The sequence below is a fragment of the Typopeltis vanoorti genome, chromosome 2 (assembly GCF_054136105.1).
Source record: "Typopeltis vanoorti isolate ZY-2024b chromosome 2, IOZ_Tvanoo_1.0, whole genome shotgun sequence".
Taxonomy (NCBI): domain Eukaryota; kingdom Metazoa; phylum Arthropoda; class Arachnida; order Uropygi; family Thelyphonidae; genus Typopeltis; species Typopeltis vanoorti.
Window position 1 is genome coordinate 164,059,895 of NC_143550.1, and position 18,590 is coordinate 164,078,484.

An 18,590-nucleotide genomic window follows, 5' to 3' on the forward strand; every position below is an offset into this window, starting at 1 on the left:
CAAATGGGAGGAAAAAAACTTTCTTCAACAATAGAAGACCAAAACATACGAACAGACTGAATTTATAATATATATATATATCAAGCTATTTTCATCAATGAGTCAGAGATGATCATTTCTCAAGTAAGAAAATATGTTTACAAGTGTGCTCCATAATTCCTGTCTTAAGACAGACAAAATCTGTCTACAGCATTCCATGAAAACTTCTTAAATATTATAACAGATGATGAAACATGAGTATAAGAGTGACAGACTGCATTTGGGTAGTTTTGGTGTGAGTCGCTTGGAGAGACTGCTGCTGGAAGGTGGAGAAGTGAGTACAGAGAATGAAGCTGATCAAGCAGGAAGTGATGTGGAAAAATGGGAGAGTAAGACAGGAGAGATTGAAGAGGTGGTTATGAATAAGGAAGTGAGTGGCATGAGTGTAGAGAATGAGAGAATGGGTATGCAAAACGGACAGGGAAACGGAGAGGCTCAGAGTGGATAAGAGAACACAGCGTGAGAAAGGTGGATGCACCAAGAGGATGTGAATGCATGTGTAGACAGGATAGGAATGGGATGACCTGGGATCAAGAGGAAACAGTTGGACTTAAAGAGGATTCTGAAATGAATAAGCAGGAAGGGAAATGGCTCCAGTTGAGCATGGAGAAATCACATCGAATAAGTGGTATAATCAGCAGAACTAGTTGTAGATCCAGGAATGAGATGTTGTGTTTGTATACAAATGCTACAAGTACAAGAAACAAGGCAGATGAAATGGTTCCATTAATTGAGTCTGTTCACCCAAAAAGTATTGGAATAACTGAGACATGGTTAGATGAGAACAACATCCTGACAGGAATAGAGATGGAAGGGTATGATGTGTTTTGTGAAGGTAGAAAGGGAGTGCAATTGATGATAGAGAAAGAGTTATGTAGAACACAAAGTAGAGATGCAAGAGGGAAATAGTGACAGTGGTTCTGAGGCAGTATGGTGTGAGATAGAGGTGAAGAGAATGAAATAATTGGTTGCCTGTTGTTATAGACCTGGTAATGTGGACGATAGCGACTATGAAATGTATAATCAAATTAGCCAAGCAAAAAAGAAAAGAGTGATCATTTATGGGTGATTTTAATTATGGCAATATAGACAAGGAAGGTGAGATAGCAAATGGAAGTAAAGAAAATGAGTTTCTCGAGTTTTTGAGGAACTACCTCACATAGTACGTAATAGAAAGCACAAGAAGATTGAGGGTCTTGGATTTGATCATCTCATCAGAGGATGTAATTATAAATGAGCTGTCCAATCACCCACCGATTGGCGAGGGTGACCATGAGGTGATTACCTGGGTGGTTGCCAGCAGTGTGAGGACCTCTGTGAGAAAACTGCATATATGGAACTACAAAAAAGGGGAGGGATTATGAAGAGCTCACATAAGTTAGCTTTTCTAGCTAACTCCTCATGGAATGAGGAGTTAGCTAGAGATGTTATAAGTTGAAAAGAGATCAATGTAGCTTGGGGGATTTTCAAGAATTATCTTGTTGAAGCAATGTCTAAATGTATTCCAAGGGTCAGAAGGTTAAATAGGGTATGTGTGAAATGGATGAATAAAGAGATTAAGCATGCAATACAGAGAAAAAAGGGCATTATGGAGGCAGCATAAGAGAAGTGGTAATAACCAATTCCAGGAGGATTACAAAGACCAGGAAGTAGTTAGCTAATGAAGCCAAAAAGAATCCTAAGGAGTTCTTTCGATATGTAGCCAGCAAAAAAAGAAGAAAAAAAAAGATTATGGAAGGATGACATTGATTTGGGAAAATGGTATAAAGATAGCTGTTGTGGAGGATATAGTGCAGATACTTAATGAGCAGTTCATAAAGGTCTTTAAATCTAGTGCGACTTCATGGAGAGATTGAGAGCAGTTGATGATGGGGAGGAGAGACTGACTGTAAGTGAGCAAGAGGTGTATGGGGAGTTGAGCAAACTAGATGTTAATAAGACTGTGGGACTTGATAATATATCACCACTTATTCTGAAGGAATGCGCCAGGGAGTTGACATCTGCCTTGACATATTTTTTTAATGAGTCTTGCAATGGGTCAAGTTCCTAAGGAGTGGAAGGAGGACAAGATTGTGCCACTTTATAAGGGAGGTCATAGAACTCAAGCATCAAATTATAGACCTATTTGTGTGTCATGTGTTGTGGTAACATTGGAGAAGCTTGTGAGAACTAGGATCTAGAATTGGGTTGACAACAAATGGTATTATCTTTGATGGACAGCATGGATTTGATAAAGGGAGGTCATGTTTTAGTAATCTACTTACTTATTACAATAAGGTGACTGCTTCCTTGGACAGAGACGGACACACAGTAATATACTTCGATTTTGCAAAGGCTTGATAGATTACCACACGATAAGTTGATAGTCAAACTAGAACAGATGGGTTTGGATATTAGATTAGTGCATTGGATTGGAGACTGGCTATCTGATAGGTATCAGCAAGTTGTGTATGGGGGAGCAATATCCAGGGAAAGGAAAGTTGCTAGTGGTGGTGTGCCTCAGGGGTCTGTTTTACTGTTTAACTTTTATATTAATGATATTGGCAAATATTTGGATGGAGATTCAATTGTTTGCTGATGATACAAAGTTGGGATGAACCATGAAGAGTAGAGAAGATGTTGTGGCCTTACAAGACTTGAATAAATTGAGTGACTGGGCACGGGAATGTGAGTTCAATGTGGCAAAAATGTAAGGTTTTAAAATTTGGGAAACAAAGATGGGATGAAGAATTTATGCTTGGTGAGGATATATTTTCAGAGGTGGAAGAAATAAGAGATCTTGGGGTGATAGTGCATAAGGATCTGAAATTTAGGGGACACATTGCCAAAATTGTGAAGACAACACAAAGATTTCTGGGAAATGCGGAAAACACTGACTTGTAGAAGTAGGGAGATTCTTGTTCCATTGTATAAGGTTTTGATTAGGCCACACACAAAGTACTGCACCCAGATTTGGTCACCTGGTTTTCAAAAGGACGAAGAGATGTTGGAAAGGGTCCAGAGGCGAATGACTAAGGTAGTTTCTGACCTTTGGAATGTTGAGTATGAGGAAAGATTGAGAAGATGCAATTTACAGTCTGGTGGATAGGAGGAAGAGGGAAGATATGATAAAGACCTACAAGTTAGTAAGGGGTTGTTATAGGATCAATGTTGGAGAGGTTCTACAGAAAACAGTGGAAGATCAGGGGAGAACCAGAGGTCATCCCTGGAAACTTGATAAAGAGGATGTGAGCAGGAGAATAAGAAACAGGTTTTTTGTGTGCAGAGTTGTGAATGATTGGAATGCCTTGCATGAAAGTGTAGTGTCTGCAGAGAATTTGAGTGTGTTTAAAGCAGGGTATAATGAGCTGTGTATATGATAAAAGGAGCTCCTAGATGAGTCTTTGACTCCATGGTGTCTTGGGTGGTAATAATAATAAGCATATTATCTTGAAATCAAACAGCAATTCCAACAGAAAACCTCTTTGATTGCAGGGACCAAAGTAAATATACCATGTCATTGCATAACCAAAGTAATGCTGGTTGATTTTAATCACTGAAGTCCATTAACAATATTAATAATCATGTTCTACAAAACCAAACCATTAACCAACATTTGCATTTGAAATTCTCTGATACAGAAAACTGTAAACTTATGCAAAAATGAATATCAGAAATGAAAAATGCAATACAGATGTGCCTATGCTCAGCCCAAATATTAAAATGCAATGATCTACACAGTAACATGGAGCTGTGTATAGTGCTTATTATTTTTTACTCAGGTCAAGAGGATCTTTAATATATATATATATATATATATATATATATATATATATATATATATATATATATATATATATATATAAATCTTATATATTTATAAGATATATAAATCCTATATATTTATAAGATATATGTACACACACACATTTATGTGGCTCCCACCAACCCACGAAAAGTTTCTATAAACCTACAGTATATTCATAGTGTGGATGGGTTAAGGATATATTTTTTTCTGTTTTTATTGATTTTATTTATTTGTATTTTTGCATTTATTTTTGCCAGATGCAAAAACTGCTCTAGAGACCAAAGAATGAAACTTTTTCAAGCCATTTCCAGTCTCTAATAAGTGTGGTAGTCTCACACTAGGCAATGACAAAGTCAATGAAATCCATCCAATGAATCCCAAAGACATTCACAACACATCCATTCCATGTCCACAGCAGGATTCGAATTCAAAGCCCGTTTGTGGAAAGTGTGAATATGCTAACCACTTGGCCAACAAGGCTGGCAAAATTATAAAACTATAGTTGATTTCATATATATGTGAAACTATAAAGCAGAAACTTATTATAGACTAAGAAATTATTACTATTATTACGGGCAACTCCAGGGAGTCATTGGACTCATCGAGGGAGGCCCCAAATCATATTCATCACAACTATTTGACATTCATACAGTATCTATCATACCTCGCCTTAAACTCATTCACTGTCACAGCATCCACCACAGACTCAGGGAGCGCATTCCACTCATTCACTACTCTAAAAGTAAAGAACCCAGCTCTAACACCTTTACTAACTACACTTTTGCCCAGTTTCCATGGATGTCCCCTAGTCCTCCCAAAACCAGCCCTGTTCTCAAAAATATCTTCTGAATTAATTTTATAGAAACCCTTCAGTAATTTGAATGTCTCAATCATATCTCCCCTCCTCCGCCTATCAACCAATTTTTGCAACCCACAAATCCTCAACCTGTTCTCATACGGTTCATTCCACAGACCTGCTATCATCTTGGTCACTCGCCTCTGGATCCTCTCCACCTCCTCCCCATCAAGAAGAAACCTAGGTGACCAAATCTGAGTACAGTAGTCTAGATGGGGTCTTATCAAGGCTCGATACAGAGGAACAATAACCTGCTTGTCTCTGCTTGTCATCGTATTCTTCAGCAACCAAGTGATTTGATGAGCTGTTTTGGTCACTTTTGCAATGTGTCCCCTAAATTTCAATTCCTTATCTACCAACACTCCTAAATCTCGTGCCTCATCAATTTCCTGGAGCACGGTTCCACCAATGCAGTAAACTGCCGCCAATCTTTTCACCCCAAAATGCATAACCTTACATTTTGCCACATTAAACTGACATCCATTCTCCTTAGCCCAGACCTCCAATCTATCCAAATCATCCTGCAAAATTTTGACGTCATCTGCATTCACTATTGCCCTACCCAACTTCGCATCATCCGCAAACAAATGAACTGTTCCTCTCAGATCATTTCCTATATCATTTATGAACAAATTAAACAGCAGTGGTCCAAGAACAGATCCTTGTGGCACACCACTAGTCACAGGCCGTCTTGTGGACTCTACTCCCGAGTAAACCACTCTCTGATATCTCTCCGTCAACCACCCTCCTATCCATCTCACCAACCCTATGTCCATTCCCATATGCTGCAATTTACTGATTAGAATTCCATGTGGAATCCTGTCAAAGGCCTTGGCAAGGTCCAGTAGAATCACCGTAAACCCATTACCCTTATCCAGTTCAGCCGTCACTGTGTTATAATACGTGAGCAAGTTACTGAGGCATGACCTACCCTTCACAAAACCATGCTGTCCCCGATACAGTATCCCATTTTCTTCTATCCAATCTTGTATTTTCCTCTTGACTATTTTCTCTAAGACCTTGACAATGATTCCTGATATGCTAATCGGTCGGTAATTTACTACAGCAGTCTTGGAACCACCTTTATGCAGTGGAACTATTTTCCCCTCTTTCCACCAGCTCGGGACTAACCCAGACCCAAGACTCAAATTAAACAAAATGGTCAAGGGTACTGACAATTCTTTAGCTGCTTCTCGTGCAACATGAGCTGGTATACCATCCAATCCCACAGATGTATTGACATTGAGGTTATGCAATAGACTACTCACCTCCACTTCATTAACCACAATTCCCGTCTGGATGATATACTTTTGCAAAGTGCTCACTCAGTAACTCAACTATCTCAACTGATTCAGTTACCTTCCTACCATCGGCATTCTTTAAAATCAATCTGCCATGTACATTTTTCCTTTTACTTGCTACATATCTAAAAAACTGTTTAGGATTCTCTTTAGCCTGCATGGCCAATGTTCTTTCGTAATCCTTTTTTGCTTTTCTTACCACACTCGTCACCCTTCTGGCCTGTGCTTTATACCGTTCATGTGCCTGCCGGTCACCCTTCTCCTTAAATTCCCTCCATAGTTGTTTCTTTTTTTGCAACTCAAGCTTAATGGTGTTATTCATCCATTTAACCCCTACTTGATTTAATATTCGGACTCTAGGTATACAGTCAGCCATTGCTTCATGCAAGCACTTCTTAACTACCTCCCATGCACTATCAACTTCTAGTCCTTGCAGTTGTACATGCCATGGCACTGAACCAATCAAACTCCTAAGCTTGTCATACTTTCCAGCCCGATAATTCCACATGTACCCTGTCTTAATTGAAAATTCTACACCTTTAGCCACCTCCCAAGTTAAGACCCTATGATCACTCTCACCGATTGGTGGCAATGTGGTCATATTTGTTACAGCCAAATCTTCAGATGTAATTACTAGGTCAAGCACTCTCTGACCCCTAGTATTTTCCATTACATGCTGTCGCAGATAGTTATCCCTTAATAACCGCATAAAATCCAGTTCCTTCCTCCCGTGTGTCCTCTCCTCACTCCAATCAATGCGACCATAGTTGAAATCTCCCATAATAATCAACCTCCTTCCACCTATTTCTTCTATTTGCTTGTGCATACTGTCACCACCATCTTTTCCATCACCTGGTCTATAGCAGCACCCAATTGTATATTTAGTTCTGCTAGCCACAATCTCACACCAAATGGCCTCAAATGTGCTCTTTTCTCTATCCTTCAATTCAACTTCTATTCTCCTTGGCTGGAGCTCATCAGCTGTCATCAACAATACTCCTCCCCCCATTTTATTCTCTCTGTCATTCCTGAACACACTATACCCATCACATTCAATCCCACTAGTTATATCATCTACAGTCAGCCATGTTTCACTAATACCTATAACCTGTGGTCTGGAAGTGCCAACCATGGCCAAAAACTCTTCCTTTTTGTTCCTAATACTCCTAGTATTAGTGTACATGAATTTAAGACATCCATTAGCCCCAACTCTACCTTGATGCCTTATATTAACTATCCCACTCAGATTTGTTGTCCTTATTTGCTCTGGCATATTATATTCATTCTTACATTCAACTGCCTCCATAAGGACTGTATCTCTACTCCCCCCCCCTTAACAAATCTAGTTTCCCTGAATTTGCACATCCACTACATTCAGCAACACTTTCTCAAGTCTTCTTACACCGTAACCATTCAAATGCAAGCCATCCATCTTATATAGATCCTTTCGCCCATCAAACTCACTCCACACATCCACAAATTCCACACCACTCGTCATACATAACCCACGCATAAAGTCATTTGCAATTTTAGCCCTCCTTTTAAACATTTCACTGTCATACCGTGGCAAAAGACTAATCATTCTAACTCTCTCACTCTTTTCTTTTGCTACCTCAAACAATTCATTCAGGTCTTCTATCATTTCCATTTTATCTCCTTTCAAATCATTCGTACCTGCCACAACAATCATTTCTTTCACCCTTTCCTTTTGCTCTCTAATAGACGCAGTTACGTCCTTTAAGGTCGCACCAGGTTGGTACGATTTTGTCAAATCCTCTACTAACACACCTCGTACTAACGAGTCTCCATACAGCACTTTATCCTTCATTTTGTTCATGTTCACATTCATACGTCTATTTTTCCTGTCATACCTTTTATTATTGGTTGGTTCATTCAGTCTACTTTTGTTCATGCACTCTAGCTGCTGTTTTGCTCTTTCTATCGCACTATTCAACAACGCGATCTCACTCAATGCATCTATCTCATCTTTTTTGTTCTCTGAGAAACCATTTATACTATCATTCACACTTTCTACATTCACACTCTCACAATTTTCATGTACAACCTTGCCGTTTCTTGTCATATCCCTGTTTCCTTCATTCTGAAGGTTGACAAAAATATCACACTCACGATCCTAAATACACTTCAATTCCGCATTCTCCCTACATTTTCTACACACATTCAATCCTTTATTATCATCTAACCACACTCCGACCGCACTCCGCAAAGCGTACATTTCACAGCTAGTACACTGACTCATTTCTTTTATGCTACCGTTCTTTGATAACGATGGCGAACCTTCATTACTGGCCGCCATTTTCCTTCGCACAGGTGCCATTACTTATCTGTGACGTGTTTTGTCAAATTATACCTGAATCTTTAATAATTATTCAATTAATAAACAAGAGGAAAAAAAGTACAAACATCAGAACATTTAAGTACTAAATATAATTAAATAAAATGAAATATAACTAAATACAGTAACTTAGCTTTGTTTTGTCTTCCACCGTTACGCGTTCGATTCCGACGGTACCAAAATATATTATATCGCGACAGCAACTAACTTCCAAAAAACAACCACTGAAGTACACTCTTATTCAGAGAAACAATTTAGCACTCAAAAACGTAGAAAAACGGGTAAAAAAGCAGACTATTCACCGATTAAAAATCACTTTGATTTTGAATTATTTCTGAATTATGAAAGAATACTACCACGAACCAGTGATAAGAGAAACACTGTTAATCTCAGACTATCTAAAATTTGTTAATCAAGCCTGTATTCCAAGAGTTGGAGAGATGATGACCAGCATGAAATAGATGAAGAATGAAATTGAACAAAACAAGATGTTACGAAATGAGCAGAAGGAGAAAAAAGTAGATGTGCGAGTTATACCATGAGATATACTGGAATAGAGGCCTTTATCCTTCATTCCAATATCCAAAACTTTGGTTTTTCAACAAGTGTATCAAAGCAGCCCAAGAACTTTGGTTTTTCAACAAAAAAATTCAACAAACAACTGGCTTGATCAAAGATGCATTCCTGAAAAGCAAGAGAGAGAGAGAGAGAGAGTACACATTTCCCCCATAAGAATTAGTGTAATAGGAGAAAGACGTGTGCAAGTAAAACAAATGAATAGTGAACGATTCCTATGAACTAAGATTATTTATGCTCATACTGTAATAAAAATGGCTTAAGCTTAAACCTTGTCCAAGTTTCTCCCTAACATCTTTCACTCAGCCACTCTCAATTTCATGTCATCTGGCACTATTTGCAGTGCCTAGTTTTCCTAGTTTTGTTCTTCTGATTCAAGCATTTGCTCCAACTGAATAAATGAAATAATTTTTACTGGAATGAAGACCATTCTTCATTCCACTATCCAAACTTTGGTTTTGCGACAAGTGTGTCAAAGCAAGCCAAGAAAAAAATTCGACAAACAATTTGATTGATTAGCAAATCTAAAGCACATTTCAAACGGACCAAATGTGGAATTGCCTGTTTGCTCAAATAGCTCTTAGGCCTTCTGGCAATGCAGACACACTGCCTGCATTTGCCATTTTGACAATAAAAGTAAAAAAAAAATAGTTGTAAAATGACTGATAGGGGAAATATGAGGCTGTGAGCAGGAATCTGCACTGTTAGTGGCTATGTACTTCACAACCATATGCCTGGAGAGGGAGTGTCCTAGGTTCGATTCCCATCGACGATGTGAGGAGCTTAAGGATCTTAAGGTCCCCAGTTTATCTGGGGGTTTTCATCCTGCAAGCAGGCAAAACCAGTCCCGTGAACACACACGGATTACAGTCATGAATATCGTCCTTAGGGGATGCAGCAGAGGAATGGTAAACTGGCTGCATTAATTTGCCAGTAACCCCTCATTAGGAGGTGACTCAACCTATCCTAAGGGACGGATGAGAAGAATAGGACAGGATAGAGCAGGAGAAAATTACATTAATGTGAACTGGATGGTATATTAATGTGAAATGATTCAAAGTCAATGATCCATTTGCAGAGGTGACATGCTGCAAATAGCAGTCAAGGACCGGATGATCAATGAAGGTGACGTTCAGCGTGTTGCCATATACAGCGTTGTTTACAGCAGAATGCAACTGATCTGTCAAAAAGTTTCACATATGATGTGCAATTTCCTCTTTCAAATCTGCTAGTTGAAGAACTTTGCCCAGATACACCATGATTTTTAAAGTAACCCCAAATCCAAAAGTCACAGGGGTTAAGATCTGGTGAACAAGGTGGCCATTTCTTAGAAAATGAGCGACTGATTACTCTATCCTCTGCGAAATGTTGATGCTATAATTGTTGAATTTCACATCCCATGTGGAAAGGTGCTCCATCTTGCATCAACACTGTTGTTTTCTCATTTTCCCTCTTTGTGGAATGACAAAGACTGCTCAACATGTACTGATAATATGCAGCTGTCATCATGCAGGTCACAGGTCTGTTTTGATGGATTTCTTCAAAGAAAAATGGCCTAATAACAAACTTAGCCAAAAATCCTCTTCATATACTGTGACCTTTAGCAAACGTAAGGAAACTTGTTGAAATGCACCAGGGTTCTCTATAGGCCAGATGTGGCAATTTGAGTGTTTATTGTTCCACAAACATGAAAATGCGCTTAATCACACTATAGGATGTTCCAAGGCCAATCCTCATCCACCTCCATGCATGTCAGAAAGTCAACGTAAACGTTTCAAACATTTGCATTGACCAGTCTCAGAGGCTGGCAGTCCTGTTTGTAACTCTTGGCTGTGGCCAAGTTTATACGAATAGCAATGTAACACTTTATGCAAAGTTCTCCATACCACTGTGTATGGCAAATCTGTCTTGCTATGTCATATACAGCATTCTCATTTGACTGCTCAACAACTGCAGTTACATCTTTAGTCATCGGCAGAATTTCAGATTTATGGCCTCTTTCTGGTTGAAATGACAAACTGCATGTTTCTTCAAATCACCAAACCATGCATTGTACTGCATTTGGTGTCACTGGCCTTTTCAAAAAACCTAGGCATCTGTACTTGAAAAGTGCTGCTGCAGAATTTTCCCTCATTCTTATACAAACACTTCACAAGCAAGGCATGTTCAGGTAAAGTGTGACCCATCATGTAAGTTGGATGACTGTAGAGTTACTCTTCCTCCTTTGTTTATACTGCCTTATGGCTCACATGGTATGCAAAATTCGCTATCTTTTCCCACTCACCATTACACATTTCCTCTATCAGTCATTTTTCCGGTATTTTTTTATTATCAAAATCTCTCCCTGATTGGTTCTTTTACAGACTGCTCTACACAGGGATACTTTAATTTGAAACATTCCTGTATATTATATGCATTGTTCAAGTTCACAAACTCAAATACAGATTATTATTATATTCCCATGATTTCCTGACTGTTTGAATCCATTTTGCTCATCACCAACTTTTGTGTCAATATTCCTTGGCCTCTTCTTAAGTATGCCCACCTTTAAATCTTTCCTGGAGCACTTAGTACGGAAATTCTGTAAATGCTCAGTTTTCTTTCCCTTTTTAATAGACAGATACTATGAAAGCTCTACTTCAATCATCCAGAATTCAACCTCGTGACTAGGCTTTGTGAATTCTGCAACATAGCCAAAGTAAAATTTTTATCTTCCCATATTTGAAAATTTGTGGTTGAATGATTGAATTACTCCCGATATAATCTATAAATGTTCTGTTACAATTTCTGTCATTTAATAGTTTTTGACTATCTGATTTCTTGTGTGATGCTTTCTTCTAATTTTAAGCTTTTTTTTTTTTTTCAATAGCCTCCAGAAAATTTTGATTTTTTGCTTCTATATTCTTCACAAAGTCTCCCTATGACTTTTATATAGCTATTTTTACACACGAGTTAGCTTTTTTTACATATTTTGTTTATATTCTATATGGAAACATGCTAATTTCCATGCTAGAACTTTTAATATTTCTTGTTTTCCAGAAACTTATTAAATCCATGATGCTATGATGTTTCTATATCTGAAGACCATTTCATTACATGCTTCCCTACCTGAGACAATTTTGCCACAAATCTCCTGTTTTCAAAATTTTAATGTGATTTATTCATCTCACAAGCACACTGTGCAAAACAGAAACATATTAATCAAATATAATATTCAATCGAAAAAAATACCTTTGAAATAACCTTTTAAATTGTATACCAAGTAAAATACAATGAAAATACACTGTAATTCATAATTAAATGCTTACTGATTAAAATACCGAATGCTGTTTGTAAGAGAAATATTTGAACACAGTTGTTTGAACAGTGGAAAGTTTCTTTTTTTAATCATACAATTTCAGATACCAACAATAAGTTTCTCTAGTATATAACATGCTTCTTTTGATGTTAGATTCAGCCAATATACGTTTTGTTCGAGGTTCCCTACAATACGAAAGATTTCATCTAGTTCTTTTATCTGAAACAGGCAGTGGGCAAATGCCCAATGCATGTTTTTCAATATGCTTTATTTATGATTGATTTAATATTATTATTAAGAGAGACCTCTAATGAGTCAGGGCCTGATCAAGAGAGGCCACATACTACACACACTAGGTATCATAATTGATTTCATTCACACTGCTTGCATACACAACATCCAATGGCAGTCCACTCCAATTACACATAACTTTATGAAAGAAAAATCTAAATCGTACCCCCCTTCTTAGTGGCATTCATTCTCAGCTTCCAAGGATGTCCTCCTGTCCTTTCCCTATGCTTCATGAAATAAAAAAAAATGCCATCACCTGAAATCCTGTATAACCCTTTCAAAAGTTTGTAAGTCTCAATCATATCACCCCTCTCTTACCTGTTTTCTAGTGTCTGCTGTCTACAAATTCTCCATCTGTTTTCATAATCAGTATTCCACTATCCTGATATCCCTTTTAACACTCTCCTTTGCTCTCTCTCTCTCTCTCTCTCTCTCTCTCTCCACTGTACTGAGGAGACAATAGTCCTCACTTGGACCATTGTGCACAGGTCTGGTCTCCTAATTTCAGAATTATAACAGAAATCAGGAGATCAGACCTGCGCACGATATTCTAAGTGAGGGCTTATCAAGGCCTTGTAAAGAGGCAAAATGACAACCTTATCTCTACATGTCAAAGTTCATTTCAGCACTGAAATTATCTTTTGAATTGCATTTGCATCTTTTCTACATGACCCCTGAACTTCAACTTTCTTCTGATATAATCCCAATGAATATAATATGACATTGGACATCCAATTATGGGAAAGTGCATGACTTAATTCTGACATCAATTTTCCCATACCTACAATTCCAGCCTATTTAAATAATTCTGCAAGTACTGAATATTTGGCACATTCCTGATTATACTACCTATCTTTGCGTCATCAGCAAATAGCTGTACAAGGGTGGTCTGAAAAGTTCTCGGCATCAACCATTGATGGCAACACTATCAGCAAGATTTTTTTTTCTAAGTTGATACATCTGTCATAAGCATCCATGTGAAATTGTAAGTCATTCCATCAAGTAGTTTGTTTTATACAGCTGTCTGAAGCAAAAGTGTTATCTGTATCCCTTGAAATGGATAAAATTGAGTATCGTGCAGTTATAAAATTCTTTGTAAAAGAAGGTTTAATGCCAAAAGAAATTCATTCAAAGTTCATAAAAGTTTATGGGCACTTTTCTCCTTCGACAATTAAGAAATGGGCTTCCACGTTTAAACGTGGCCGTACCAGCCTTGAAGTTGATCCACGCGAAGGACGAACAAAAAGTGTAACACCACCAGAAATCATTGATTAAGTGCATGATATGGTATTGGATGACCATCAAGTCAAAGTGTGTGAAATTGCTGAGACTATAGGCATTTCAAAAGAATGCGTAGAATATATTTTGCATGAAGAAATGCATATGAAAAAGCTTTGCGCAAGATGGGTGCCACACTTGCTCACAGCAGATCAAAAACACACTCGCATCAAAATCTCTGAACTGTGTTTAGACGGTTATTCAGCGCCAAAGAAGACAAAGTCGGTTCCATCAGCAGTCATGTCACTGGTGTTTTGGGATGCTAAAGGCATTTTGTTTATTTATTAATTATCTTGAAAAGGGTAAAACAATAACCGGGCAATATTATTCTGATCTTTTAACCAGACTAGACGAAAAAATTCGTGAGAAAAGATCCAGTTTGCAGAAGGAAAAAAATCATCTTTCATCAGGACAATGCACCTGCCCACAAAGGTGTTTTGGCAATGGGAAAATTAAGGGATCTGCACTATGAATTGTTGAACATCCACCCCATTCCCCCAGATTTGGCTCCCTCTGACATCTATATCTTCCCAAAACTAACTCTTCCTCGCTGGTCAGTATTTTTCTTCGAATCAAGAGGTGATAGCAAATGTAGAGGGGTATTTTGCAGATCTTATTTTGAACAAATACAGGGATGGGATAATGCACCTGGAATAAATGTATTAGTCTTAAGGGAGATTATGCTGAAAAATAAAAATAATTTTGAAATTAAAAATTCGTTTTTTCATTGTTAGGCCAAGAATTTTTCAGACCACCATTGTATATTGCCTATCAAGTTCTTCCCAATGTTATTAATGAACAAATTGAATAACAGTGGACCCAAGATTGATTCCTGTGGTACACCACTGGTTACCATAAATCTTACAGACTTGCATCCCCAATATATCACTTTTTTGATATCTATCAGCCAACCATCCTCTTATCCACACTAATACTTTATACTGCAAACCCATATTCTCTAATTTATGCAACAGTTTTCCAAATTGTGTTTTGTCAAAATCCTTAGCAAAATCCCAAAGGTGTAAAATCATATATTTCCCATATACAAGTAGTGATGCATCTTTCACTACTTGTATATGGGAAATATACGATTTCTACATTACTTCAACTTGGTATCCCTTCTGGGTTTGGCTCTCACTGATGACATTATGTTTGTTTTTGGGTTTGTTTGCTTCCTGGGGAATAGAGACTTTCTTAGTGACAGGCAAAAACTCAGTGGTGAGTTTTTGCCTGTCACTAAGTGGAGCCACTGCTGAGTTTTCCAGTCCCAGAGTGATGAGTTTAATAGTGATTCTTTAGGGTCTCAGTGAGATGTACTTTAATATACCTCAAGAAAGGTCAAAACCAGTCTTAGTAGTGGCCATTCCCATAATGCATAGCATTATACACACCCTGAAGGATCTGTACTTTGCATTATGGGATACTAAAGCAATTGATGTGAAGTCATTAACCTCTACATACACGTATCCCAATCGTGAAGATATTTTATGCACAAACTTTGTTTGTGCACACTTGAATAGAGGATTAAACCAAGAATATAACTTCTTGGAATCTTTAATTTATAGTACAACCAAGTGAAAAAAAATCTTACAAAAACCACATAATCTGATGTGCTGCTATGATTACCTTTGCAATGTGGTCTCTAAACTTCAACTTCCTGTCCACAATAACCTACAGATTGCTGGCCTCAATTTCCTGTGGTTTGTTTCCATCAATTTAGCGCACAACTTGTGATCTCTTCATCATCATCGTTTTTTACCTTCATGAACTGTCATGAAGATGCAGAGATCTTCCTATCTTTCACATAATCAGCAAACAACTGAATATTTCCCATTAAATCATTTCCTAATATAATACAATTACAGATTATGCAACTATGTGTATCCTAGCTGCATAATTTATTTCAGTCAAATCATTATCTGTGCAGATAATAGTTTGACTAAAATTCATGGTAATAATCATAAAACAAATGTACACACTTGATAAGAAGACAAATATTTAGAAGGAAATGTGTATCAAAGAAATTCTAAGTCAGCAGTACAATTTACATTTCTATATGCTTCTTCCATGAAGGAGGATAAAATATACAAGTATCACATAAAAAGAAATTTTAATACTGGAATTACTTGTATTTAATTATTTTATTTTGAAATCATATCTGAATTTCATTCATTTTCTTTTAAAGGAAATTCTTTTGCAGTATTCTTAAACAGCATTTGTTGCTCTCAAAAAATTAAACATTCAAGTTCATTTACCTAGACATACTGTATATAGATATACCACAGACTGAAAAGGAAAAAAAAATTCAATTATAACTAGTTATTAATTCTAATAAAGCAGGCTACCTTTTACCCGAGAAACAGATGCCATATGAAGAATAGAAGTTGTAGTTAAATCAGAGAAAAGTAGAAGCATAAATAGTTGAAGTCAAGAAGAGAGGAAAGCTACCGAGAAGAGCTGGAAGAAGATGGTTATTGTAGAAAATAATAAGTAGTGAAGAAAGCATTGTTAATGTCCAATCACCTGTAAGAAAGAAAATTCATTAAGAAAGATATGCCAAATAAAAAGTAATAGTATAAATGCACATAATTATACAAAATATTAACTAAATTTGCATTAGTTCTGATTCTTAATTAATGAGAATAATTCACTTAACCTAATGAATCTAAACTATTAAACCAAAATTCCCTCCCCACTCTCAAAAAATTATGGATAAAGATAAGTATTGTCCTTTAATATGTAATATGCAGTTAAACAACTTCTGGTATTTAACATTTTCAGCTCCTTAAAAAACTAATAATTTTTTTTTTAATATCAAAATGATTGCAGCAAAAAAAGGCATTAAATGGAATCTAATGGTTATGAACTTCTATACAATTTTTTGGAGTTTTTTGGAGATGGTCTCAATTGGGAGGATGAATGGCAAATAAGAGTGGCTGACTTGCACAGAGAGAGAGAGAGAGAGAGAGAGAGAGATGAGCCAAAAGAGCAGGTAGAATGTCTAGGAAATGAGATGAAGTGTGAAAGATGAGATTAGGCAAATGGGAGAGACAAATGCAAGGCAAATCAGAGTAGGAGTGAGAGAGAGTTATGGAAATGATAGAAGAGGAGAGAATAGGAACAGTAGAAGAGAGGGAACGAGAGAGTTATGGGAATGATAGAAGAGGAGAGAACAGGAACGATAGAAGAGGAGAGAACAGGAACGATAGAAGAGAGGGAACGAGAGACAGTTATGGGAATGATAGAAGAGGAGAGAATGGAAACAGTAGGAGAGAGGGAATGAGAAGAATGCGAGGGAGCACTGGAACCAGGGATAGAGTGATGTCAGGAAAGCAGGTAAGTAGGGGAACATAGAGAGAAAGTGTTAGAGAGAGAGAGAGAGTGAAGGATGCATGTGAGCAATCGAGGAACAGGCTGATAAGAGGTGTAATGTATGGGGACTCAATGATCCGTGGTGTTCAAGATAGGATGAGTGAGGAGTGTTTGCCTGGAGGAATGATAGAAAGTGTGGCTATGGCAATTAAGAGGGGTGAAAGGGTGGATGAGATGATTGTGATGGTAGGAACAAATGACTTGAGAGGTAATGTAAATTGGGCAGTGAGAAATATGAGATTCTTGCTTAAGGTTGTACGAAAGAAGATGCAGAGAGAAAAGATAGTGTGCATGTTGCCTAGGTATGATAGTGACGAACTGAGCAGAAGAGCACCTAATATTGAATAACATAACAGCTAGTATGTGTCAGAAGAGAGGATTGGAATTATGTGGATGCTTGGAGGGCGTTTGAGGACAGAAAGGAATTGTATGCGCGAGAGACTGCTTGCATATGAATGAGGAAGGACATAAGCATCTGGAGAGATTGCTGTTCTGAATAAGTCAGTGTCAATGCAGGGAAACTAGAATGTCTGGAGTAGATGGTAGCAGGGAGTGGCCTTTTGTGGGAATGGGTACTTGGGAGAAGGGGGACAACATCAAGTAACGTTGAGCCCAGTGGAGTCTACAGGGGATAATGCTGGGTATAGAAACAGTGACATTTTTATGCTTTATACTAATGTCAGGAGTATCCGGAATAAAGGAGAAGAATTGGTGGTGCTGATAGCATCACCCTGGCCAAAGATTATTGGGATCAGTGAGACGTGCTTGACAGAAGAGGATATAATAACAGGAATAGAAGTAGCAGGGTACAGCATTTTTCAGCAGGATAGGAAGGGAAAGCATGGTGATGAAGTAATGCTTATGATAAGCGACGACTTATGTCCTCTAAGAGTGGAGGCTTTGGAATGCAGGGACACTAGTGGTTTTGAAAGCATATGGTGTGACTTAGAGGTGGGCAAGACAGGATATTTAGTGGGGTGTTGCTACAAACCAACGAGCAAAGAGGGTGGGTACCAGGAGATTTTTAGACAGTTGAGCTTGGCAAGTGCAAGAGAAATGATTGTTATGGGAGATTTTAACTAAAGCAGTATAAATTGGGGAGAGGAAGATGCATGTAGCAATAAGGGAATGGAATTTCTAGAATTCTTGAGAGACAAATGTCTTAGGCAACATGTAATAGAGGGAACAAGAGGTTGAAGAGTTTAGGATTTGGTCATAGCATCAGAAGAGTTGATAATAACTGAGATGACATCTCTCCCACCAGTTGGAGAGAGTGACCATCTGGTTTTGACTTGGAATATGAATAGACACATGCAGGAGTATCAAAGAGATGGGAACATATGTGGAAATATAAGGCAGTGATTATAATAGTCTTAGATGCGAACTTTGGAAGTTTTGTGGAGGGAGGAATTGGAAGGCCAGGATATCATTGGTGG

The 18,590-nt window shown here is 37.7% G+C and overlaps 1 protein-coding gene across 1 annotated transcript in view; it reads right to left on the reverse strand.

The window, feature by feature from the left end:
- The window catches only part of LOC150109600 (uncharacterized), a 132,177-nt gene that overhangs the window by 34,706 nt on the left and 78,881 nt on the right, over positions 1-18,590 (reverse strand). The window contains exon 4 of the mRNA XM_090402740.1: positions 16,038-16,068. Within this exon, the coding sequence (XP_090258866.1) occupies positions 16,038-16,068 (31 nt within the window). The remainder of the gene's footprint in view (positions 1-16,037; positions 16,069-18,590) is intronic.